Here is a 27,323-nt window from a genome sequence, read left to right on the forward strand (position 1 = left end):
AGTGCGTAACGATAACATGCAGAATTGTTAAAACTGTTTTTTTAACTTACATTTGCACATAAACTAAAGCACCCAGAGTCTCACCACTTTACAGCCCTCAAGAAAGTAGTTATGTCTCTGAGAATCTGAATTTCTGAAGTAATCAATCAAAGAATGAAAAAAATAAGAAGGTATGAAGATGGGTGTACACCCCAATTTGTCACATATTTGGGTAAACTGGCAACTTCGACACCTATTTTCTCAAATACTGGCAGAAATCATGCGGAGAACTTTTTCCCCCAGCTCAAGTACATCTTTGAGATTGGAAAACCACTTTTGAAAAGTAGTCTTGATGTGGTGGAGCGAAATTCATTTTCTAGCCACATTCTGAGTTACAGCCTATGGTCTATATGTCAAACAACTGCTCAATATCAACAGCCAGTTAACGAACTACTCTGAATTTGTCTCCGTTTTCACCATCTATGTCCAAGAGAACTCTCCATCGCCATCTACGCAATACCAAAAACAAATGCTGATGCTGTTCAAAGGCCACACCTCCAGCTCCACCATGTTTACCATCCCTGGAGAAGTCGTGTACCCAATAGTCTGTGCCATGCCAAACAAACAGAGAGAAGTGTCGTACACACTCTGTCGTCCAGTCAAAAGCCTCTTCGGGACATTAACGGACACAACTTGTACATTCTGTCCATCACAGCTGAAGCAGTAACTGGTCGTGCCCCAACACCGCCACCTTCTGGTCATATTCAGACAGATTCTTTCAAAAATGTACCCCCAACTTTTTCAAGACATGCTGTTTTTGTGTGTCTTTACATAATGAACATATATGGATAATTCTGGCAGAAGTACACATCCATGAAATCAAATTCTTGAACGGGAAACCGCTTTTCATAATTTTTCATAAAGAAGTTTCTACAAACAAACCATTCTCCTCTGCTCTCACCTTTAAGCCATAAAAAACAAATAACTACTCAATAGCTGATATGTGTAACAATACTCTGTGATCTCTTCTTCATTTATGTTCTTCTTTCACTATTAAAGAACAAAATATTAATCAGTATTAATTGAAACTTTAAAAAAAAAAAATCAGCTCTACTTTTGCAATTTTAAACACGTATTTTTCAAAATTTCATCACAAACTGCAACTTAACAGACGTAAAACTGTGATAAATATTTACAGCAGGGGCCGTCCCACAAAAGCTAATTAGAAAAAACATTGTAAAATGATGAAAAACAGGAGAACCTTCTCATAGACTTTAAATACTGTGTTGCAGTTAAATGCAATTATTCATTATTAATAGGAGGCTTGTATCTATTTGCTTTGTTGAATCCAGGTGGCGACTGTTTTTTTTAATGTATTTGTTTTTGGACGTGGGGAAAATCAAAAGAATTGTAAAAACTGCCAAAACACAATATTTAATGAAACAAAAAAAATCCAGCGACGAAATCCAAAAACCAACGGAACTCACTGGGAAAAGGGCACGACAGATGCGGACCAGGAGTTGACAATGGGCCAACAAAGAAACACCAGGTTTGAATACACACCGGGAGACGCGACAGGTGAGAGACATCAGGCAAATCACCGACAGGAAGTAGAACTGAAAAACAGCACTGAGGACACGAACAGGGTAAAAACACACAACATACACGACACAGAACACAAGGAATTACCGTATTTTCTGGACTATAAGTCACACTGGACTATAAGTCGCACCAGCCAAAAAATGCATAATAGAGAGGAAAACATATATAAGTCGCACTGGAGTATGAAATGCGGTTGCAAGTGTGAAAATAACAAATAATATCACATATAAGTCGCTCCGGAAGTATAAGTATATAAGTATAAGTATAAGTCGCACCCCGGCCAAAACGATGAAAAAAGGTGCGACGTATAGTCCGGAAAATACGGTAAAATAAGACCGTGACATTGATTTAGAGTCTGACACGCCCACAGTGCAGTCCCCAACCGCTGGCACAGTGGCTGAGTGACTCGCCCTCTCGCTCGGTCACTGGTTCGACTCCCCTTTCGCATTTGTTTCTCCCAGTTTCTCACGTTCTCAAGCGAAAGATCCTCGTGTTTGTTTGTTTGTTTGTTTGTTTGTCCCCCCCCTTTCTATTTAGCCCCAAAACACTAAACAGACACCACCGAGATCGCAGCAGCGTTGAGCGGCCCCGGGGCCATTTGCGTGTCTCTTATTATCAGTAACTGTCAAGAGGAGGCAGCACACAGCCCCGGGCACGCTCTCGCTCTCGCTCCCCAAACCATCTACACACAGAGGACGCTTCAGCAAAACAGGCCGCTCAATATAATCTGGTTTCAGCGACGCAGATGCAGATCGTTCGGCTCGATTTGGTGATGGAGGGAGATTTTTGGGGGTGTTGTGGAGGTCAATGTCAACTCAGTGATGTCGCTCAGGTCGATAGAAAAGCAACAGATGAACTAATCGTGAATTAACTGAGCTTTTTTCAGTGATAGAGGCTCATGTTTGGAGGATGAAGTGTTTCGTTTGAGGCTAAATAGCGCTATAACGAGGCCCTAATGTAGAAGTAGAAGCGTAATGAGTAATAGTAAAGAAGTAACCTTACTAATGTTGTTGAGTTACATATGTAAAATCAGACGTAACTGAATCCATGTCATTGGTACAGTTCCTCTTTCTTTTGGTGGTTTCAGAATACAACGACTTTTCTAAAACATTGTGGTGTTTGATCATGACATTTAGGCTTCGAACTGCGCTGAATTAGTGAGGAAAAATATAGAATAATAAGCTCTTATGGTGAATGCGTGTGTTATTTTACCTCTTCGCTAATAAATGCATAAAATCGGTGAAACAAAAAGCTGTTTTAATGTTTCGTGTCATGTTTTTTCATCCTGTTATTTACTACACAACCACGATATTCAGACCACAATACTCCAGACCAGACCAAGTGATACAAAACACATTTTAATGCAGGTATTCAGTGTTATGTCACTAAACACATGGTCAAATTCTTCTTCCCATTGCTGTTCAATGCACAACTTACATTAAATTCAATCAAATTTCCCTTTGTCTTTTGAAGGATCAGGACCTTTAACGACATCACCAAAATGTTAACACCGTGTCACCGCTTTTTTTCTACTTCATTATCTCCCGTTGATCCGAAGCAAACAGTTTAAGACGATCTCGTTTAAACACTTTAACATGAATTAAAAAAGTGAGCTCATTACAGCGGTAGAGGCCCTTAAAAAGTCGGTGTAAGAGACTGAATCCCGGGCTGTGTTCAAAGCACAGAGCGCGCATTATGCCTCATTGTGTCCCGAACAAATTGCATAAAGGGTGAAGGGTGAGGATAAAGGGTGTAGCCGCGGCAGTACCAGTCGGGACAGTCGGCTTAACCTGACATGGGACAGGTAACCAGGATACCCAGGAGTGTGTGCTCTGCTCCCCTCTGGCTTTTAAGCAAATATTGACTGGGATCTTTAGACAGGCAAATGGCTTCTCTCATTGACTCAGCCGTGTTTCTGCGAGCTCGATGAAAGGTTAACTAAAAGCAGAAGTCGGTGGTTAGTTGTGTTTACTCACATTACGGAGGTGAGCGGTGTTTGGTGAGATTTTGATGTTTTTGTCCTTTACCAAACCTGAGTAATATTTGGTTTGAAGTGCTCTGACGTGGGTGAATGTCCCGGTCGCTCCTCCCACTGTGAGTCGTTACAGTATCACAGTGATAAAAGTGACACCTGCATTTGCTTTTTCTGTGTTTTCTTTGGAAATATTGCTCTTTATGTGATGTTTTGTCCGTCTGATAACGTTGAATTGTGTCATAAATCAACTGCAGAACTCAAATATTTGTTTTTCCAAAGGCTTTTTTACTGTTACTCGAGTAATTATTTGTGCCACTGTTTAGTTTTTCAGTTTTTTTCAACTGATACCTGTGTAATAGTATTTTAAAGTAGCGTTACACAAGTACATATTTTGACTATACTCTTTATTTATGCTTTTTTATGCTTTTACATACAACTCTTAGTGAGTGACAGTTTGAATTGTAATTTATCTGATCTATTTCCAGCTCCTTTTTGCTCTAGTTAGTGCACTTTACAAGAATTTCAGTTTTTTTGTTGTGTGTGTGCGTTGCTTTTGCTCATTTTTTCAAGATTTTGCGTCCAAACTGCACCAGAATAATCACTAAACATGTTGCCTGCCTAATTGCACACATTAAAACACACAATATACTCTCTTTAGCTTCACGTAGTCATTTCTATAAAGAGGCTATACATTTAATGCTGACTGCCCTGGAAAAACAATACCGGTGCATTTATTTGGTGATAGTGTCAGTTGTCCTACTGTTTGCATTAGATGACTCACGTTGCCCTTTATGGCGAGGACAGAACTGTCAGGTGTCACTTGAACGTGTCCCTCCTGCGCGGGGGAATCAACGCCTTGACATTTAAAACTCAGAAAACAACGCAAAAGATCATCGCGTCGGGACTTGTTTGACTTGGAATTAACCCGAACATGTAATCTCACCACAAACACAAAAGAGGAATCGTCGTTTTTTTTTGAGGACGTCAGGCTTGTGTGCACAATAAACGTGGACCAACCGGATGCGTTTGGCCGTATGTTTAAATACACGCCCTCACTCCATTTGAGCTGAATGTGAAGAAGAACAGTCGAGGCACAGAGTGTTTCAAAATGTGGCAGCGTCGAAATTGTTAACAAATAAGTTAAACTAGGGCAAAATGTAAGGATTAAACTGGTTATTTAGCGACCGCCATGACTTCGACTGCCATTCGGGGACCACGAGGCCTTCGCGAACCCATCGGCCTCTCTTACCATATGCTGCCTGCCGCCGTGATGAATTGTGCACGCAAAAAGCAGATGGCTCTATCAAACGCATGCGTGTGAGGTTGATGTTTGGTTAATGATTACCAAAGACTGTCCCATTAAAAGCCCCTGTCTGCCCCTCTCTGTGACGCAAGAGGCCGCTGATGAATATAATATAATACAGGGACCAATGGAAGAAGAAGAAGACGAAACGAGCAGTGCTGTCAGTGTTCCAATGGGAAAAACACACAGAGATCATGGCTCAAGTTGTAAATGTCAGGAACTGGTCATAAAACACAAGGAGCTACAGTTTTGGATGCAGCCCAGTGTTGTTTGTCTGCTTAAATTGCGTTGATATAATGTTCTGAAACTGATCGTGTGGTATATGTGTAGTACGTGCTCTTTGCGACAAGGCCCTGTTGTTCTGGATAAAAGTCAGTTTTCCCAAAGCCTTATCTCTCACCGGCTGTATGCAAATGAGCAGCTCTGCCTATTCAGTGAGACGCCCTGCACACCTGGAGCCTTAGTCAAACACAGTCTTTTATTGACAATCATTGTGCATCATACATGAATCCAAACGCATTCGCCTCATTTACACGCCTCCATAACATAGCAGCAGTGGCGGTGCATCCATCACAACTCAAAACCAGTCTTTCACCATTACGCATGCGTCAGCCAGACTGCGTTACGTCCATCATTTGCATAGTTAGGGACTTTTTTTTGCGACGCTCCTTGTACGTTGGGGGGTTAAAAAAAAAGAAGAAGAGAGTAGACAGTAGTTTCTTCACAGATGTCAATCCGTACCTGCGTAACGCGAGCCGAACGAACAAAACATCACCTTCAGGTATTGTACGTGAGGCTCAACGTGAAGCAAATACGGACGTCAAATTAAAAGAAATTTAAAAAAAAAAATCAGCCAAAAAATGATGATGTCGCACCGGGACTGTCCTGTCGTGGCATCCTCCAGCTCCCTGAAAAGTTTGGACACGTTAGTAGAGTAGTTATTAAACCCACACACACGCACACACACGCACACACACACACACACACGCACACACACGCACGCACACACACACACACACACACACACACACACACACACACATACACACACACATACACACACACACACACACGCGCGCGGGATGGAATAAAGCGCACATAATAATAATCATTCATGTTACCTTTGCAAAATGCCGCAAACGTCCCGTGCGCGCGCGCAGACGGGCCCCGGCGCATCATCCCGTACGCGCACTGGACTGTGTCGTGCCAGAGACAGATACACACCTTTTATACCTGTGTGTGTCGTCTCTGCCCATCCGCGCGGTCAGCCCTCCCCCCTCTGCTGCTGTTCCTCCTCCTCCTCCTCCTCCTCCCCCCGTCCCCGTCCCTCCCCTGCCTCCGGTGCGCCCCTGTGCGCGCAGCCCTGTCCCGGCGCAGACACCTGTCGCACGGTGCGTTGCTCTGATCCAATATTGACTCAAAGTGTGTGTGTGTGTGTGTGTGTGTGTGTGTGTGTGTGTGTGTGTGTGCGCGTGTGTGTGTGTGTGCGCGTGTGTGTGTGTGTGTGTGTGTGCGTGCGTGTGTGTGCGTGCGTGCGTGCGTGTGTGCGCGTGTGTGTGTGTGTGTGTGCGTGCGTGCGTGTGTGTGTGTGCGTGCGTGTGCGTGCGTGCGTGCGTGCGTGTGTGCGCGTGTGTGTGTGCGTGCGTGTGTGTGTGTGCGTGCGTGCGTGCGTGTGTGTGTGTGTGTGTGTGTGTGTGTCCTCCTCCTCTTCTCCAATCACCAGGCAACGTGCGTGACCTTTGTGCCCGCGCTGATGTGTAAAAGGATCATTGTGAGGTCCGCGGGCCTCATCCTGCCCAGCTCTTTTACATAAATGTGCCTTGCAAATGACTTTCCGCGTAATATTAACAAACTTTTGTCCGGGAATATGAGCCGTTGTGCTGGAATAACATGTGGAAGTGAAATAAAATAAAAATAGCGGTGGTTAATAGAGAATGGGCTATTGGAAAGTGTTTGTTGGGGCTGTTTAACTTTTTTTTCAGCAATAGTTTTTTTTTTTTTTTTTACAGCATTCTTATCCAGAATACCTGATTCTGTGCAAATATGACTTTCTAATGTATTATGACGTGTCACTAAGTCAAATCATGAGATGGGTTTGTGACAATGCAACATTTTAGTGTCATATTCAAGATTATTTTCTAATAAATTGAACGTTTTCTCACTTTGTCACGACAATAAACAGTCGTAGCCCATAATAAACAAGGGTGACTAAGTTTCCCCTTTCTGGTTGTCCTGCCCAGCCACTTATTGAGAGTGTCATCCTTTTTCATTGACCCGTGTACATTGTTTAACAGATTTACACAGAAAATGATTATTCAGAGAACTGTTCCAATCTCTCTCTCTGTGCATCAAGATTGATAAAATGTGCTATAATTTGATGGTGTTGCAGTTATTATACGAGTCCAGAGATGGTCAAATGCAAATGCTGACCTGACAGAAACACTACAGAAGATTCAGAACAGAAAAGGCATCGTATTGAGAAGGAATTATAGAGCAAATATGAAATGTAATGTATAAAAGACTTAAAGTGGTTATTTGTGAAGGACAGACTGCTGTATTCTTTGCTTTCCTTTAATAGAAATGTTTTGGAAACGCAAACTCCTTTCACGCTGCAGACATGACAATTCTTTGAAACCAACAGTCATTTAAAGAGGCAAATATTATGTAAGTCAACAATAAAAGAATATCTGGGCTGTGATGGTGAGAGCAGTTTGAACAACTACAAAATGATATAAACGTGTCAGATTAAGTGTATTATATTCAGTGGGTAATGTGCATTTAATGTGTTCAGTGTTATTGATACAGACTATTTCTATTGTCGATTGATGTAATGTTACTGTAATTCTATAGAACATGTAGGTTATAATAGGTTATGGATTTATCCTTTTAAATTGGTCCCCAGGAAGAATATGGGGCTCCTAATAATAAATAAAGCTCGTAAATAAACACAAAACTACAATTCCTTTAACAACAATTGTACATTTACTTGAATTAAGACAAAAAGTCAGATTAACACTTGGCATTTGCGCATTTTATTGATTTGTCAAGGGCCCTCGAGTCATAGAACTAAAATATCACATTTCCCACTGCAGAGTAAAGGTATAAAAAAAAACATGGCATTTTACCATTTAACAGAAAAGAAAAGCCAATCCTCACCTCCTTTGTTTTAGCAGTAACTAACGCCCCAGGACACAATGAAGGACACGTCTAAGGAGTTAGAAATGGTGCTAAATAAACACAACGGTTAAACTTGTTCGTCCGAAACCCTGAATAAAACACCCGAAAAGCAAACGCACCCGTGTAATAATGTTGTTAATAATGTTACATTTACAGGACGGAAAGACTAAGGTAACACTGCTCCATGGACACATCACATACAATGACTGGACGTATCAGTGGAAGGTTTTTGGCCGACACATTTTATGGTTTCACAGTATTTATCGTCAATATTTGAAAAACAGACAGAACTGCGTAGCTCTATGTAAAGATCCCGTGTCGTTATTTACGGCCTCCGCGTTATGTTGCGATACAGAATCCAGTCCGTATCGATCTCGCTGCTGTGGCCGATAACCGATATTTGCAGAGGCCAAAGACAAGTTCGTACATTAACTCTTGACCTGTGCAAAAGTGACGATTGTGGAGATAATTGTCAACTCATTTAGTCATTGAATAATCCTCATCAACACTTTAAACGGACTCCAAAACATGCCACGCGCCAGAGACGTTTTGTGACATGGAAATGACACGGGACATGAGCACGTTTAGCGCTTTTGATCAAATTTCACATTTCATCTGTAACATAAATCGATCAGGACGACCTCAAGCAGCTTCATCTCAACTCCATCTGGATCAAATAGAGTAAAAAATTGGATATTTACAGGCATTTTGCGTTATAAAACGAATCAATTTGCAGCATGATTGTGTAACTATACAGACTTTGCCTAATAAATGCGCTTGTATTTCCATTTTTACACTTTAGCATGTTCAAAATGACTAATCTGTGGCACTGAAGACAAACAGGGAAAGACAAGAGACTGGAGGCATCTTAGAAAAAGCATTAGTACCAAATATTCACTTAATTTCCAATATTGGACCTATTCAACCTGAGAAAACGCCAACAAATGCTAATACTGCATATTCATCTCATGATCTGGTGTTTAGTAAAGTTGATAATAATATGCCCATCTTCTGTGCATGTAAATGGTCCAGTTATACATTAGATTGGGGAATAGGAAGGAATTAAGGAATTACACTCGATTTAGCACAAAAGCTAAAGTTCAGGACAAACAATTGAGAAAATTAATGGAACATCATCGTATTGAAGTCAAAATGTCACAAATCAAACTGTCCCGCGATCCAGAAGCTCAAAACGTGAGCTGCAGGTCTTTAATTGAGGTGTATTTGAATATTCTGGAGGCACAAAAAAGGCAAATCTATTGTTGACCCAAAGCCAGTCGCTGTGTGTAGCCGTCCCAGCCCGACTTCCTGTACGCCTCGGCCGCTTTCAGCCTATCAGAGGCCTCCAGGATCCCGCGTCCGACAATGATGACATCGGAGCCTTTGTCCTTGATCACTTCCTCTGGGGTGGAGTACTGCTGCCCCAAACCATCCACTGAAAGAGCAACACATGAAACAGTGAAAGAGCCTTTTGGGGGAAACCAGGAAAAGATCCCGTGTACTATGGCTCCACCTGGTGGTGATGGACGGACACTACAGCCAGATTTTACACTAGACCTGACACGACAGGCCAAAGGTTTGGATTTATGTTTCATTTTTCTTCCTCCGTTTTAATAATAATTTACACTGTAGATTCTCACTGAGCACAAACAAAATTATGTAGTTTAAAGTGTAGGAAAACTAAACGATTACTGTATTTTCTGGGCTATAAGTCGCACCCGGAGTATAAGTCGCACCAGCCAAAAATGCATAATAGAGAAGAAAAAAACATATATAAGTCGCACTGGAGTATGAAATGCGGTTTGTGTGAAAATAACATAATATCACATATAAGTCGCTCCGGAGTATAAGTATAAAGATAAGTATAAGTTGTGCCCCGGCCAAACCTATGAAAAAAGGAGAATACGGTATTAGGTTTATCAATGATGGTGATTATTCGGGTCACGATATAATCATAAGGACTAAAAAATAATAATCATGTCTATTTTAGCAGCAAAATGAAGTGGCATTTAAGTCCTTTTTGTATCATGAGCCGCGGCACGTGCTTTGTGAGTGATCGGTTTGCATCTTCACACACGAGATGCAGACTGGGCTGTGTTACCTCCGCTCTGCAGCTGCACTCCCGGAGTCATGTGGATGAACTCTGGCCTCTCGCTCGTCTTCTCGCCGCAGATGAAACCCATCACGAAATCGGAATGGTCCTCCGCAATTCTCAGCTGCAAGACGGAAAAACATGAAGAACCCAAACATAAAGCAAAGGTAATAATGAGACAAGATAAAGATGATCTTTATTTGTTCCACAACGGGGAATATCCAATGTTGCAACAGATTAGGAACAGAAGTACAATAATAAAGAAACTGATAACTTATAAGAAAAAAACTCTGATACTCTGTTATATGGACAGAAAATAACAAAAATGTACTCTCCGTAGCTTGCGTGTACTCTCCGTAGCTTGCGTGTACTCTCCGTAGCTTGCGTGTACTCTCCATAGCTTGCGTGTACTCTCCATAGCTTGTATGTACTCACCGTAGCTTGCGTGTACTCTCCATAGCTTGTATGTAAGCTTGTATCTACTCACCGTAGCTTGCGTGTACTCTCCGGTGGCCAGAGAGCCTTGTGAGCTCATCTGTGCTATGAGCAGACAGCCTCGACCCAGAGGTTTACCCACAGCACTGAGCCCCTTCACCACGCCCGGACCTGGGACTGCGTGAGCGTTCACTATGTGGGACCAAGACGAGATCTGGTACAATCCACCTAGACACAGCGGGAAGATTTACTCCAAATGTGTGTGTTTATTTGACAGTGGTATTTAATGAACATCTGTTACAGTTGCAGTGTAAATATGTCTTGGCCGGGGTGCGATTTATACTTATATTTATACTCCGGAACAACTTATTTGACATCATTTGTTATTTTCACACTTGCAATTGCATTTCATACTCCAGTGAAACTTAAATATGTTTTTTTCTTCTCTATTATGCATTTTTTGGCTGGTGCGACTTATACTCCAGTGTGACTTATAGTGCGGAAAATACAGTACATAGAACTGTAAAAGTCCAGTTATAAATGCTCACCGTTTTTTATTTCAAAAGATACAATTTAAAAGTGGACAGTCAATAATAAGTCCCCATGACAGATAATTGCTGACTTTTATAAAAGATTAAACTGCACGACACAGGGGCACGTGATTGTTTTGTTTCAGCGCTACAGGTAAAAAGCCGTCAGCTACTTCGACTGGTCTGTTGCATGTCTTTTAAAATACAAAAAAGGACAAATATTTTGCATCATTTGTATGGTTATCAGCATTTTAAACATGTTTTTGAGTACCTTTAGTTTAGCATATCATGTTTTAACTTAAAAAAAATAAAGTTTAAAAGTAAAATTACATATTACATTTGGTTCTATGCAGTTTCTCATGGGACTAGCTGACTAGTTTTGGCGCCATCTACTGGCTGCAGAAGGCGTTACAATGCTTTGAGATGGCTTCACTGCCGGGACTGGACAGGAGACATTCAGAACAGGGCGTGTCTGAAGCTCGGAGGCCGGCCCGGGTCTTGACCACACTGAGGCTACGCTCACACTGCAGGTCTTGATGCTCAATTCAGATTTTTTTTCCTCAAGAGGCGGTTCACATTGCAGACAAAATATGACTCAGATCAAGGCAAACAGCCCTGAAGTGTCCGATGTGGAGAAGAACCAGGACAAAGCTCAGGAGTCGTTGTCACATTATGAGACAGACCATCATTTTGTCAGATCGTTGTCACTTTTGTTGTTGCACTTTCTAGCGTTGTTGTTGTGTGGCAGGCGTTTTAAAGGTTTATCCATTCACTTCTCATTTTCTCTAATACAAACAAAAAATCAAAAATGCAGCGCCCGTTTTATTCCAGAACAAAAGTCAGATAAATGCAACTTGCGTGTTCCGACTGCGGTCACTTTGCAAAAGATCAGATTTAGTACCACATACGAAAGAGTCGTGCTGTTCAAAATTACATGAAATAAATCAGATCCAAGTCACATTTGGAGAGTGGACCTGCAGTGTGAACGTAGCCTCAAAGGTGTGCAAAGATGGTACGCTTCTATTAAGTGTCATTATTTAACACAGCAGAAAAGAGGGTGCAAACACGTTTAAATGAGGTTACAGTGCACCCTCTTGCCCTGTAGCCCCGGGCCTGCTCATTAGGGAGAAGACTTTCAGACCAGGAATCATCAAACTAGTGTGAATGAAGCTAAACGCTCCTCCGGCTGTGTTTTTGATGAGGGAACTATGTTAGAACATGGTTAAAAGCTCAAATAAGTTAATGTTGCATATGTGTCCTTTAAGCAAATGTATATAGGAAGCAATTTGGACTTTGTTAAATCCTCAGAAAAAAGAAAGACAGAAAACATAATAAACGATGCTTTGCCTTCATACTGATGCTTGACCGTGTTCCCAATGTCGGCAAACTTGCGATCTTCAAAGATGAGGAAGTTGTGTTTTTCAGCCACCGCTTGTAGTTTCTGACCAATTTCAGTCGTGTAGTCCTTAAAAACACACAAAATAAATATTCTTTTAGTCCGCGTTTGTTTACCCGCTCGCATCTTTCTAAACAAACGTCCTGTCTGACTTAAAGGATGGTTATTGAACAGTCAAGAATGTATTTGAGACAGAATAAACCGTCACCAAAAACACAAAGATCACATTCTTCTGCACCGGGGCCTTTGAATGCGCGTCAGTCCTACCTCGAGTATGTCTATGTGCGTTTTGAACAGGCAGATTTTGGAGCCGAGCGACTCTGCGAGCTCCAGTAACTCCTCGCTGCTGGTGACGTCGGCCGACACGCACAGGTTCGACTGCTTAGCCTCCATGATGGTCAATAACTGCGATGCGAGAGGGTGAATTTCTGAAAAGGAGATGCAATTTTTACAACCAACTTCCGATTTTGATCACACACACACGTGCCCTGAACACGTGCAATACTGATTTAACCATGTGCAATACCGTCATAAGCATGTGCAATACCGTCATAAGCATGTGCAATACCGTCATAAGCATGTGCAATACCGTCATATTCATGTGCAATACTGTCATATTCATGTGCAATACCGTCATAAGCATGTGCAATACCGTCATATGCATGTGCAATACCGTCATATGCATGTGCAATACCGTCATATTCATGTGCAATACCGTCATATTCATGTGCAATACCGTCATATTCATGTGCAATACTGAATTAACCATGTGCAATACTGAATTAACCATGTGCAATACTGAATTAACCATGTGCAATACTGAATTAACCATGTGTAATACCGTCATATCCATGTGTAATACCGTCATAAGCATGTGCAATACCGTCATAAGCATGTGCAATACTGTCATAAGCATGTGCAATACTGTCATAATCATGTGCAATACTGTCATAATCATGTGCAATACTGTCATAATCATGTGCAATACTGTCATATTCATGTGCAATACTGTCATATTCATGTGCAATACTGTCATAAGCATGTGCAATACTATCATATTCATGTGCAATACTGAACTAACCATGTGCAATACTGAACTAACCATGTGCAATACTGTCATATCCATGTGCAATACTGTCATATCCATGTGCAATACTGTCATATCCATGTGCAATACTGTCATATCCATGTGCAATACTGTCATAAGCATGTGCAATACCGTCATAAGCATGTGCAATACCGTCATATTCATGTGCAATACCGTCATATTCATGTGCAATACTGAATTAACCATGTGCAATACTGAATTAACCATGTGCAATACTGAATTAACCATGTGCAATACTGAATTAACCATGTGCAATACTGAATTAACCATGTGCAATACTGAATTAACCATGTGTAATACCGTCATATCCATGTGCAATACCGTCATAAGCATGTGCAATACCGTCATAAGCATGTGCAATACTGTCATAAGCATGTGCAATACTGTCATAAGCATGTGCAATACTGTCATAATCATGTGCAATACTGTCATAATCATGTGCAATACTGTCATATCCATGTGCAATACTGTCATATCCATGTGCAATACTGTCATAAGCATGTGCAATACTGTCATAAGCATGTGCAATACTGTCATAAGCATGTGCAATACTGTCATAAGCATGTGCAATACTGTCAAGCATGTGCAATACTGTCAAGCATGTGCAATACTGTCATAAGCATGTGCAATACTGTCATATTCATGTGCAATCCCGTCATATTCATGTGCAATACGGAATTAACCATGTGCAATACCGTCATATCCATGTGTAATACTGTCATAATCATGTGCAATACTGTCATAATCATGTGCAATACTGTCATAAGCATGTGCAATTACTGTCATCTCACAAGCAATTAAGGCCATATTCATGTGCATACAACTGATGTAAATAAGAGTGTTTTATTTTGTTTACTTACTTACCATTAGTATTAGGCTAGCTATTTTTACTTTATTTTATTTTTATCTTTTTATTTTATTTATCTATTCTCCCCCTCTATTCCCTATTAAGATATGAGGAGTTTTGTTAAAGAGTTTTTTGTTTTGTTCATAAGAGTTCTTCTATTATCTTATCTTAATGAGAGGGATGTTATGAATGATAACTTTGTTACAAAACACTGCATCACACTTATATTACAGGTGGTAAAATAATTTTTTTTTTTTTTTTTTAGAAGCAGCATCGATGTTAAGAAAATGATTCAGAAGCAGGCTTTTAGCTAGAGGGCCGTCTTCCCGTCTTTTGGACGGGGTATCTCGACATGTGGACGGACATTTTCGAGGGCAAGGACGGTGTAATTTTTATTAATTCATTTTAGAAAAATGAATATCATCATTAAATCGGGCCGGGAAGCGTTTGACGATAGTCCGCCGCGGTCCGCGCCATGACAGCTCACTGTTTACAAGTGAAAATTTGAATGCTGCGCGCTGATTGGTCGACAAAGTCTGTGTGCCCGTCTCTGATTGGCTGCCGAGCCGTGGTCTGGAAAATGCCGAAGCTCAGGCGGCGCGAGAGTATGGAAAGTCACTATGACACGAGAGGCATGCGGGCGCTGCCGGGTAGTCGCCTCCCCGTTAAAAGCGCCGCATTATTTTGTAAAAGCATCGAAAAAAGGCGGTGATAAACATATTGGCTCTCCATAGCCTTTCCGCGAGCAAACATTTTTTAAGCCCCCGGTTGGACGGGGTGTTTTCACAACCTAGCTAAAAGCCTGTTCAGAAGCGATGCCGACGTGTCAATAATGGCATTTTAAGTCTGATTGAAGCAGCAGGAACAGCTCATTTAACTAATCGTGTAAACTTTTATTTTGTGTCTGAATCAATGGAAACGGCTGCTACGCACGTAAAAAGCAGCTTTAGTGCAAAACGTGTAGATAAACTGTTGTAACGTGACTCAAAGCTACATGTGCAGTACAATCCTGTCACTGAAACACAAGACACACATAAAACTGCTCACAATATAAAGAAAAAATAAATAAAAAACTTGCCTCTGCAGATTTTACATGAGAAATTTACAGTAAAATGAAGATCAACAAGCATAAAAGACATAGAAAAAGAGTTAGAATAAACCTCGGGCTGCAACTAACGATCATTATTCTGTGCTTTTTTTGTTTAGAAGAACATTTACACAGAACATTACATTTTAAACCAAATACAGGAAATAAATTTGCCAACTAAAGGCTTCAAAATAAAGTATATTATTGATGAAAATTACAAATAGTTTTTTTTGGTGCTAATTTTATTCAATAATTCATCCCTCTTTGTCCAAAACGACAAATTATGTTTAAGAGAAAGCAAGTATTTAAAAAAGTCAACCATCATTTTATTAATCAATCGTTTATAATTGTTCTGAATAATCGATCCATGGAATTATTTCTTTCCACCATCGTCTCAATAACAAAAGCACATACTTGGTAGTTTGGCTCGGTCTGCATATTTCATTTGCTCGATACGTGGCTTCTTGGGAAGAGGAACGCTGTTTCCGTTCTTCTCTTTGGGCCTTTAGGGTAAAACAGACATAACAACATTTAAAAACGATGCAACTTTGCTAATTATTTTACATTTAACATTTACAGCAATAATTTATAGCCCAAATATTTGTTCTTTGTCACTTTTTCTACAAAGAACACCACTATAGTTACAGAAAATGATGAAAATGTGCAACAACTGAAAAGCTAGATTGAATTTTTAAATGTACAAAAATACTCAAAATGTTGCCAACAAACCTCTGAATACCGTATTTTCCTGACTATAAGTCGCACCCTTTTTCATAGTTTTGGCCGGGGCACGACTTATACTTCTATTTATACTTGTATACTTATACTCGTGAGCGACTTATATGTGATATTATTTGTTATTTTCACACTTGCAACCGCATTTCATACTCCAGTGCAACTTATATATGTTTTTTCCTTCTATTATGCATTTTTTGGCTTGTGCGACTTATACTCCAGTGCGACTTATACGTGTTTTTTTCTTCTCTATTATGCATTTTTTGGCTGGTGCAACTTATACTCCAGTGCGACTTATACATGTTTTTTTCTTCTCTTTTATGCATTTTTTTGGCTGGTGCGACTTATACTCCAGTGCGACTTATAGTCCGAAAAATACAGTATTTGTAGTAAACAAGACTGGGTCAATATTGCAACCAAACCTGCCCATTAGCGATACTATTTAAACCTCTTCCCATCTGAATTAAATATATATAAGTAATTACCTAAATGTGCCGTTTTCCTTGATGAACTTGAGGACGTTCTGAGCCGTCTGCGCGTCGATTCGCTCAGCCGCCTGCAGCACGTCCAGCAGCTTGAACATGGAGATTATGGGGTGAAGACGGATTCCCTTGGACGCCAACATCTCCACTCCTCCCTGTTCTCTGTCCATCAAGACTATGGAATCTGACACCTGAAAACACAAAGCACGAGATTAAGGTTAAATTTAATGTTTTTTTAAAGAGCTGCAGAACTGAATGATGTTGAAAATGTTCCCAAGGCTCAAAACCTTTATGACTGAATGGATTGTATTGTTGTTTGTATTGTTGTTGTCCATCTTGTGGACTCTGATCAGGAAATAAAAATTAAATAAATAAATAAATAAAATGTATTATAAACTAAATCAATAGAAATAATAAATACATAATATTAAAAAAAATGGTGGCACTTCTTTTAAATAAATTAAAACATGATATGCTTTTATTAGTTTATATTGTAATTTAATCCATTGTATCTTTGTATATGTTTTGAAAAGCACTTTGAACTGCTTTTATTACAAATTGTGCTATAACAATGTATTTTGATTGATTTGATTTATAACGAGGATGGGTAAGATTGAGAAAGTTCATCCAAGGGACGGTTATTAGACATTTTGGAGATAATATCAGACGTGTCGAGATGGTCTGATAATTACAGTTAATCGTGCAATAAATTAAAAATAGTAATATATTTATCATACCTACTTAAACATAAGGAGCGGTAAAGCTGGAATCTGGAGGACGGTTTTGACACTTCCTCTTCAAAAGCTGAAGCTAAATTAAATACAATTGAGTTTAGGGAGTTTTAATAAAGTTTTAAAAAGTCCAGGGAGAATTAATGTAAAAGTCAAAATTAAATGTTTTGAATTTTATAGACAGTTTTTACTTGTTTTGGAGTAAAAACTGACCCCGATTCATCACAGAATGGTTGATTTGACTGGAAATAATGTGGATTTATTTTTTTATATTTCAACATGCCCGGCAGATTGACCGTTGGCTTTTATCAGCGGGCTCACCTCATGGTAAGAGGGAAACGTATGAATGTAGTGAAGTCATTATTTTGTACCTTAAGTCCCTCTTTGTAGAGCACTTCAGCCGTCTCCAAAATACTGGTCCCACTGGTCACGGTGTCTTCAATGATCAGACAAACATGGCCTTCTTCACAGATTCCCTCCACCATGCGTTTAGTGCCTGCGCAAAACACACAATATTAATCATTAGAGTAATAATAATAATGCATGATTCTTCTTTAACATCTTCCCCGGTGAACGTGCCTGCCATTCTGCACCTACGGCCCCCGTAAACCAGAACAATACCTCATGCATAAATGTAGGACAAAAAAAAAACAGTATTTTTTTTTTTGTCCTATTAAAATGAAAATACAAGTATTTCAATAGGAATTTCCTGAACATCAAAAATACAAACTTGTCAGATACAAACTTGTCAGATGTCTTAGAGGCAAAAGTCTGAACTCTGCTCCAAACCTCCTGCTTTTTCTGACAGAGGATTGACTGTAGACTAGGATTGTCCCAGTATAAAATGTTACGATTATAGTGAGAAGAACATGATTTGACTTGTCACTGAAAACAGGACCAAACAGCTCTACATTCCCTTTGTCAAACTCATTACAGTTCCTCGGTTTGTGAACAAAATGTCACTTTCTGAATGACAAACGTAGGTGACCTGCAGATGACCTCTGGGCTTTTGCCATGGCGACGGGAACGCCTGCAGGAGAGGACAGACTCCTCAGCTCACCACGCCCCGTCTTAGAGGTTCCACATAACTTTAGGTTCATTCCCAGTGAACTCTCTCACAAAATCTCACAATTCCACATGCTCCTCGGGACACCCGTCGTAGTCCTCGGACACCCACCATAGGACACGCACCCCGCAGTCCTCGGACACCCACCATAGGACACGCACCCCGCAGTCCTCGGACACCCACCATAGGACACGCACCCCGCAGTCCTCGGACGGACACGCACCCCGCAGTCCTCGGACGGACACGCACCCCGCAGTCCTCGGACACGCACCCCGCAGTCCTCAGACGGACACGCACCCCGCAGTCCTCAGACGGACACGCACCCCGCAGTCCTCGGACACGCACCCCGCAGTCCTCGGACACGCACCCCGCAGTCCTCAGACACACCCACCATAGTCCTCAGACACACCCACCATAGTCCTCGGACACACCCACCATAGTCCTCGGACACACCCACCATAGTCCTCAGACACCCACCATAGTCCTCAGACACACCCACCGTAGTCCTCGGACACACCCACCATAGTCCTCGGACACCCACCATAGTCCTCAGACACACCCACCATAGTCCTCAGACACACCCACCATGGTCCTCAGACACACCCACCATAGTCCTCGGACACACCCACCATAGTCCTCGGACACCCACCATAGTCCTCAGACACACCCACCGTAGTCCTCGGACACCCACCATAGTCCTCAGACACACCCACCATAGTCCTCAGACACACCCACCATAGTCCTCAGACACACCCACCATGGTCCTCAGACACACCCACCATAGTCCTCGGACACACCCACCATAGTCCTCAGACACACCCACCATAGTCCTCAGACACACCCACCATAGTCCTCGGACACACCCACCATAGTCCTCAGACACACCCACCATAGTCCTCAGACACACCCACCATAGTCCTCGGACACCCACCATAGTCCCACCCACCATAGTCCTCAGACACCCACCATAGTCCTCAGACACACCCACCATAGTCCTCAGACACACCCACCATAGTCCTCAGACACACCCACCATAGTCCCCGGACACACCCACCGTAGTCCTTGGCCTCTTTTCTCCGGATGAGCATGGGCAGCTCGTGTCTGGAGCAGATGATCGTGGCCAGAGGCAGAGCCGTGTACGGGACGCCACACACGGAGTCAAACTGCAGAAGCTCGTCCTGCACCTTCTGGTAAATGAGAGCGGCAACCTGCAGGAAGACCACGCCCAAACAGCAGTGGACAGCAAACATGTTAAAATGCAATATACACCAAGACGACAAGGGCGGCACAATAAAATACAACCGCAAAGGCTGCAATGATCTATAATGGAATTTACTTACTAAATATTCTGTCTTTTAATAGAAAAATCTTACGGTTCCTGCGGTTCAGACCGTTACATGTTCTGAAATGATTTTAGCACTACAGATGTCCCTCAAATGTTAAAGTGATGTGTATAATCTGAACAGAATCCTACTTTTAACACATATGTAGTTATTTTAAAAAGCATAACGTACAATTCCTGACATTGCATGTAGAAGCAAACATCTGGCCTGACTTACACCTTCAATAACAGTGTTTATCCAGCTGCCAACGTTTGTTTTGAGCTGATCATTGCATTTGATTTTGCATTCTGGGTCAAGTTTAAGTTCCTACTACAACTTTGTACTCATATTAACTTATCTGACAGTCAACAGCTGTTAAATGTGTGCAAAAGTCTGCAAAAGAATCCCGATAATGCTCTAGTGTTTCCTCATTTTGATACTTGAGTGCATATACGAGCTGCGGTCTTTAGACCTCATTCCCCAGCGACACGTAGCCTAGATTTAAGTCTCTTTTTCATGGTATTTATTCAAACTTTTGCAGTAAAGTTGCACGCGGCGTGTGCACAGCGGCAGCACGTGTCCTGTACCTGGTTCATGAGCGCCGGGTGCGACACCAAAACCCTCAGATCGATGTAAATAGGTGTCATCATTCCACTTTTGAGTTTATATTCCCCAAACTTCACCGCGTTGACATCGTGCAGCTTCAGGATGAGACCGTCCACACTGTCCATGTTTGCGCTGAGCTTCTGTCCGGGCGGTGAGAGCTGGAGGGGAAAGTTTCTTCTTCTTCTTCTTTCGGGTTTGACGGCAGCTTTGCGTCCAGCACGTCGCGTTACTGCCCCCTGCAGGTGGTTTCAGGTTTCTTCTTCTAACCGGAGTGATTTATTGGCGGTTGGCAAAGAGATTAAAGGCGCATTACCGCCACCAGCTGATAAGAAGTATGAACTGCAACACGTTACTCGCAAATAAATTAATAATAAAACTATTAGGGGAAAAAAAAAATAATAATAAAGTAAATAATAAAGTAAATATCACCATATGCAACATATAATTACTCTAATTAAAATACTTTTTATTCTATTAATCTGTCTCTCAGAAAACATATTAGTACTTTGAAGTTGGCACACTTTGGGTGTTGCTGGAGAAGATCCACTAGATTGAATTTCATTTTAAAGGTCCCATAACATGCTAAATCGACTTTTCAGTGCTTTTAGCCTTCTTACATTGCTATTCGTGCTTCACATATTATGTACCCAGAGTGTTTTTTGATTGATTCCCGCAGTTTTTAGCTATAGTACAGACTATCTCCTTTCCGCGAATCTCCAAACTGACGGGCGGTGTCTACAAGACCGCGTCATAACCCCAGGCACGCGTCACCATCCCCCCTCAACCTGACTCTCAGAAACATGGAGTTATACAGAGACCGTCACCTCGATTCTGGAGCCCAGAAACTAAACTTCCTGTCTCTGCGAAGACTAACATTGTTATTGATCGTCATCATGGTAATTTGTTATTGAAATAAATGAAAAAATATATAATATAATAGGGCTATAATAGCCCTAACCTTAACCCTAACCCCTACTTCGTCTGGTTAAAACTAGTTTATGCCATGGATCTGTATTAGCAAGAGTGTAGCAAACTCATCCCAAAACAAACTAGACTATCTAATCCAGGCATGTCCAAACTAGGGCCCGGTGGCCAAATGCGGCCCTCAAACCAATTTTTGTTGGCCCTCCAGCTTCCTGCTATGTCGGCCCAAACAACAAAAACTAGTACTTTTTACTGTGAAATTGGGAAAATTCAGGCATATTGATGTTATACCAACCGAATATTAATATTGTGTGGAGGCTCATCGCAATTACATCAAATGCAAAATTTCGAATGATTCACTTTGTCATTCAACAAATTCGACATTGTCAAGTGGTTTGTGGCCCTTTTGCCCCGTTTAAGTGTCAAAATGCGGCCCTTGGTGAAAAAAGTTTGGACGCCCCTGATCTAATCTATAAGTTTAAAATGTTTAAACACGAAAAAAAATTAATTGGGTCAAAAAAATCTCTCCAGAATCGGGGTAACGGACTGGGTAAAACCGCATGTCTCTCAGAAAACATATTAGTACTTTGAAGTTGGCACACTTTGGATGTTGCTGGAGAAGATCCACTAGATTGAATTTCATTTTAAGGTTGTTGAGAGTGTCCTTCATTTTGTTTCTTCTTCTTTTCCAGTTCCCTCAAATTAAGATACATATATAGTTCCAAACTGCATCAGATTTGCAAGACTTTCATAAACATTCCTAGTTCTTTCAGTCCTTCCATTATAGTTTGACTCCGAGCTCTATATTTCACATCATGTTGCACACACTGTCACTTACATTCATCACAACCCAGTCAATCCAGTCAAAAGCAATTTATATTTCAAGCAACTATGTCCAAATCTTTTTCTTTTCTTTTTTAAATAATTGTTTCATTGAGAGTACTATGTCCAATTCCACAGGTTAATTCTTCTCTTACTTCTCTTTGCTTCAGTCCTACACAATTTAACATGTACTTTAACCATTTCTTTTACTATTTTTGCAAGTTTATCAGCTCAACTGACATGGGCCTTTCAAACTGGTACAATTAAATGACAACGCACTCTAAACATAAAGATGATTGCTTTTCTATTAAACTACCGCTCTTAGGTATTAACTGCGCCCTCATGTGGCTGTTGGAGCTTGTGGCATTTAAAGAACAAACTTATTGTGATGTACAGTACAAATAAGGATTAGAAAAGAAAAATAACAGTTTGAAAACTTAAAACAATAACCCTCCAAATGATCTTATGTGACCTCAATAAGGCTTGATTAAAAAGTATAACAAGTATATTTTGTTCTGTTTATTAAAAAGGTTCAGTCCACAGTAGTTCAAAGTTTGGCACCAACAATACAAAACAAGTTTAACAATAAAGTGTACACCCCAAATTAGCATTAAACTAATGCTGGATAAACGGGATAAATAAAACAAAGAATAAAAGAAAACATACATTTCTTTTGAAACTTACTCATTTCCAAAACAATGAAAATACTTAATAGTTCATCTTTGGTCAACTTTGGTCTCATTGATTTTTCAGACAATATTCTTTTAAACCAGTAGATGGCAGCAAAACAGATATACTGAAATGGCGAGACGTTTTTAACACTAATTCAAAGGTATCAGTGCTTACTTTCCTCAGAAAATACATTTACAATGACAAATAAAGCCTGTGCTAAACAATATTTTTTTTTAATATTTCATAATCTACTGCCAATCAAACGAAACATTTCACAGGCTCGATAAGGGGAAACATCATGTAAAACTTGACCCATTTACATAGTGGTGTAAATTTAAGGAATGCAGTAGAAAGCAGCAGGTTTTGTGCTTGTGTCACTTTTTGTTTCTCGTACAAAATATCGGCCAAGGCATAAAACCAAAAAAAGGTAAATGAAAAACAGCTGGCGTTGGTGATAAGGCACTTAAAATGTGTGACGGGGGAAAAGAAGGCGAAAGCAAGCTCCGATTTGAACGAAAGCACCGTGAGTTCTCCTTCTTGAAGTGGTTTGGACAGTGTCAGTGGTTAATCGTCACTTCTTTGTCACTTTTTGGACGGACTCTGTGCGTCTGCGAGAAGCTCCGGCCTCAAACATTCGATCGGACAGTGGATGTTCTGCAAAAGAACAGAAAAGCTTGCGTTAATGATCGCACAGATATATGTATATGTTTTTATCATTTCTCCAATCTATATTTCTTAAACTGAGAGTATAATTTCCGCAAACTAGAGGACAATTTTAGAGTCTTCCGGAAAGACGTGTCAAATTAAAGTGCGGGCCACAGACGTGAGGACATTTTGCAGCGATTACCGTATTTTCTGGACTATAAGTCGCATCTTTTTTCATAGTTTTGGCCGGGATGCGACTTATACTTACATTTATACTTATATACTTATACTCCAGAGCGACTTATATGTGATATTATCATTTTTTTCTTCTCTATTATGCATTTTTTGGCTGGTGCGACTTATACTCCAGTGCGACTTATAGTCCGGAAAATACGGAAATCTTATATACTGAAATTCCACCACATTACAGCACATACCATGCACATTTTATACCAGTAGGAGTAACTTTGTTGAAAAAAATGACAAAGGTATTTTGAGCATTAAAACCACCTGTAATTAGGTCCATGCACGACAGTTACTCTTAATGCCAGGCTGTGGAACATGCCCACTTTAAACTCACCAGTTTCCGTAGAGCGTTTTCTCTGTACCGGTCAAAGACGTCTGTGTGAACGGGCTGCAGTAGATCGGCCTCCACGTCTGCGTTCACTCCCGGCCTCCTGCAGTTCTCACAGCGCCAGCCCTGAAAACGGACAATCGTTCAGTGCGTTCAGTGCGTTCAGTGCATTTACACAAACACCGTTCACACAAGCCGACACATTCAACACGGAACGGAGTCGCTTTATTGTCTGTCGTACGCTGGCGAAAATGCGTCTTTGGCTCGCGCAATCACAGACGTCGCAGTAAAAACAACACAGACTACAATAAAAACACATTTAGATAAATCAGAATAGTCCTTTAAGTTCAAGTTCTTTGCAGGCACAAGAGCACAAACAGGCTGAGAACTGTTGGGGCCCACGACCTGATGTTAAAGGACCCAAAGATGGAAGCAGCTGCACAACTCTGCTTAGTCTGGCTTTGTTACTGGACGTTAAGAGACCGAACCAGATGGTATCGAATAGGCGTGTGCCAAAGTATCAAAATATCGTGATGCTACATTTGGTGATACAGTATCGATATCATGGGCTGCTGTTTCGATATATAACACCATGAGTCATTTTTTGGTATAATTTCCAGGATGATTTTGCGGCCGCGCTTCAATTGTGTTGCTTGATTAACGAAAGGAAACTTGTTGTTGTGGAAAAAAAATCGACATTTTCACAGTTCTGATGATTAAAATGTGTGTATTTCATTTTGATTTTGTGCATGTCGTGGTTTAACAAAGAAAAATGTGTTTAAAATGTATTGGGTTCTTTACAAAATAGTGATATATCGTAGAACATCACGAGCAATATATCGATTATCGCAAAATCGTGTTATTATCTTAACGTGACGTGTATCTCGTGGAATCGTGAGGGACTCTGTGATTCCCAGCCATAATATCAAACGTCAGTACGATCGCAATTAGGAACTGACAGACCCTTGTTAAAATACAGTCTCCAACTCGAACGCTCTTGCAAGAAAAGCCATTGCCGTTTTTTACTATATTTTCCGTAGATGCATTAAACGCGATCATTAAGCGCGAAAGTCGTATCCAAAACCGTTCCCAAATGTTCGCATGAGTTCACGCTGCTCGGGTCATTCTGCGTCATGAGAAGGGGTCACACCTGCTGCCCTCCGTAGCACGTGCATGTGCAGATAGCGCCCAGATACTCCTTCTGCCACTGGTTTCCCACTTGGTACATCTTTCCGTCGTCGTAACACGTCGACTCATCTGGAAAAATCACCGAAAAATAGCGTTATGACACTTTAAAAACAATCTAGAATGACAAAAAATGAATATCCCGGGTGTCTCGATAACGATATTTGGTTTATTAGGGTATTTATTTGTTACCTTATTATACATTGTACATTTAATTTCATAATATACTTCACATATTCAACAGAAATGTGTTCGAACAGGTTTTTAAACGTATTCTCTGTGTGCAGTGGGCTCCGGCTTATCACCAACTACAAGCCCAAAGCCCCCCACGCTGCAGACGACTGGAGACAGTAATGAGACAAATGCAAAATGTCTGTGAAAATTGACCTAAAACTGCAGAAATATCCTCTTTTAATCCTTATTTCTTTATTTATTTCTTTATTCTCCTTCCTGAGGCGTCGGCGGTGTGTTTTGTACGTACGCGGTTCACATTTGAATTCTCCTTTTCCGTTGCCCAGACAAGTGCAGCGCATCATGTGTCCGTTCTCGGCGTGACGGTCCCATTTCTCTCCGATGCGGTAGTTATTTCCACTGTCGTGACACCACTCTGAGAAAGAAAGAAAGAAAGAAAGAAAAGAACGGACAGAAGAGACAAGAGACGAGACAAAACACGAACACACACGAGGAGATCACAGAGGACAAGAAAGTCATTGGTTGTAAGTATGATGTACATTTCTTTTTACAGACATTCTATTTTCAACAACAAAACAAAGGCAACGCTGCTAAATCAATCTTACATATATAATTATCTTGAAACAATTAGTAATCATCATTAGTAGGAGTTATTGTTGTAAATGAGCTCACGTTAACATGGGCAGGCTGCATTATTTTGATTATTTTACAGATTCCATGCCATCCCATGTTAATTATTGTGAATATAAAAGCATTAAAACGCATTCAGGAATTCATTGTAGTATTTATATCATAAAAATATTACAATAACATAATAATAATAACGCTTTACTTGTTACTTTATTGTTTTATTGGCTTCAATTTAGATATAAACCAATGTGTGCGCCAATTCCGAATCATGAAAACGTCTATAAATTCCACATTCCCATAGAATTACAGTGCGTCTAATTCTATGTCCTGGGCAAAGCATGCTGGGTAAAGGGTCGGCACTCACTGGAGGAGTCACATTTGAAGTGGCCGCTGCCCAGGCCGATGCAGCTGCACCACAGTTTGAAACCCGTCTCCGACATGCGCTCCCACTCGGACCCCACGTCGTGATACGTGTGGGTGAAGGTGTCGTAGCACGTGTCCTGAGGGCCGCTGGTCAGGGGCCGGTCCCCTGGGACTGAAGGGACAAGGGAAATGTCTGGTGAAGTGACCGGTTGGACTACTCGGTGAGCTAAAAGGTAAGCTAACATGAATATATTTAAAATGTCGCTAAAAATAAATACATTCACATTTCATCCCAGAATAGCACATTCTTTAGGTTTATGTTTATTTGACTTCCTGTTTGTAATTGATGACACAGGACGTTACCCAGCAACCACTGGGCCAAAACATCCTCCCTCTTTTGTTTTGCATTTTTGTACTTCATTTATAGAATTCTGTCGCCTCAAGTTATGTATGAAACGCCTAATTTCATGTGATGTCTTAATTTTGTGTTGTGTGTATAAACAAACATCTCATCATCTATTGTTACAATTTGTTTTCTATATTAAACATATAAAAACATATGAGAGCAACTTTATTTTGTTGAATTCATGTTTAGAGGGTAAAAAAAGTTGCTTCTTTTGTGTAAATTCTGCATAAACCTTGGATAGAACGAGTGTCCCTGGTGTGATGTCACTTCCTGTTATTTCCCACAGATGTATTTAAATGTTCTCCATAAATAGCCACTCGATTGGTGTAAAACTATCATTTATATTTACAACAGGGTTAAATACAACAAATAATCCTGTGGTAGGCAGCTACGCACCCTGTAACAATGTATGTATTGACAGTACATTATGATATTTG

General features: G+C 40.7%; 2 protein-coding genes across 2 annotated transcripts in view; both read right to left on the bottom strand.

Annotated features, from left to right (window-relative positions):
- Positions 1-9,184: 9,184 nt before the first annotated feature.
- Positions 9,185-20,645, bottom strand: umps (uridine monophosphate synthetase). Its single transcript, XM_072445186.1, has 10 exons — positions 20,455-20,645; positions 19,600-19,753; positions 17,851-17,975; positions 16,752-16,939; positions 15,946-16,034; positions 12,757-12,917; positions 12,441-12,558; positions 10,616-10,791; positions 10,138-10,252; positions 9,185-9,471 (listed from the first exon to the last, which is right to left on the bottom strand). The coding sequence occupies exons 1-10, from the start codon at positions 20,596-20,598 to the stop codon at positions 9,293-9,295; spliced, it is 1,449 nt and encodes a 482-aa protein (XP_072301287.1). The 5' UTR covers positions 20,599-20,645; the 3' UTR covers positions 9,185-9,292.
- A 2,078-nt stretch (positions 20,646-22,723) lies between these two features.
- The window catches only part of fn1a (fibronectin 1a), a 71,193-nt gene continuing 66,593 nt past the window's right edge, over positions 22,724-27,323 (bottom strand). Inside the window, exons 48-52 of the mRNA XM_072445191.1 lie at positions 26,482-26,652; positions 25,777-25,902; positions 25,261-25,367; positions 24,117-24,236; positions 22,724-23,545 (exon numbers count right to left, since the gene is read on the bottom strand). Coding sequence (XP_072301292.1) covers positions 23,474-23,545; positions 24,117-24,236; positions 25,261-25,367; positions 25,777-25,902; positions 26,482-26,652 — 596 coding nt within the window. The 3' untranslated portion in view covers positions 22,724-23,473. The remainder of the gene's footprint in view (positions 23,546-24,116; positions 24,237-25,260; positions 25,368-25,776; positions 25,903-26,481; positions 26,653-27,323) is intronic.

The sequence above is a fragment of the Eucyclogobius newberryi genome, unplaced genomic scaffold (assembly GCF_026437365.1).
Source record: "Eucyclogobius newberryi isolate DKJ021-1_F unplaced genomic scaffold, fEucNew1.0.hap1 SCAF_14, whole genome shotgun sequence".
Classification (NCBI taxonomy): domain Eukaryota; kingdom Metazoa; phylum Chordata; class Actinopteri; order Gobiiformes; family Gobiidae; genus Eucyclogobius; species Eucyclogobius newberryi.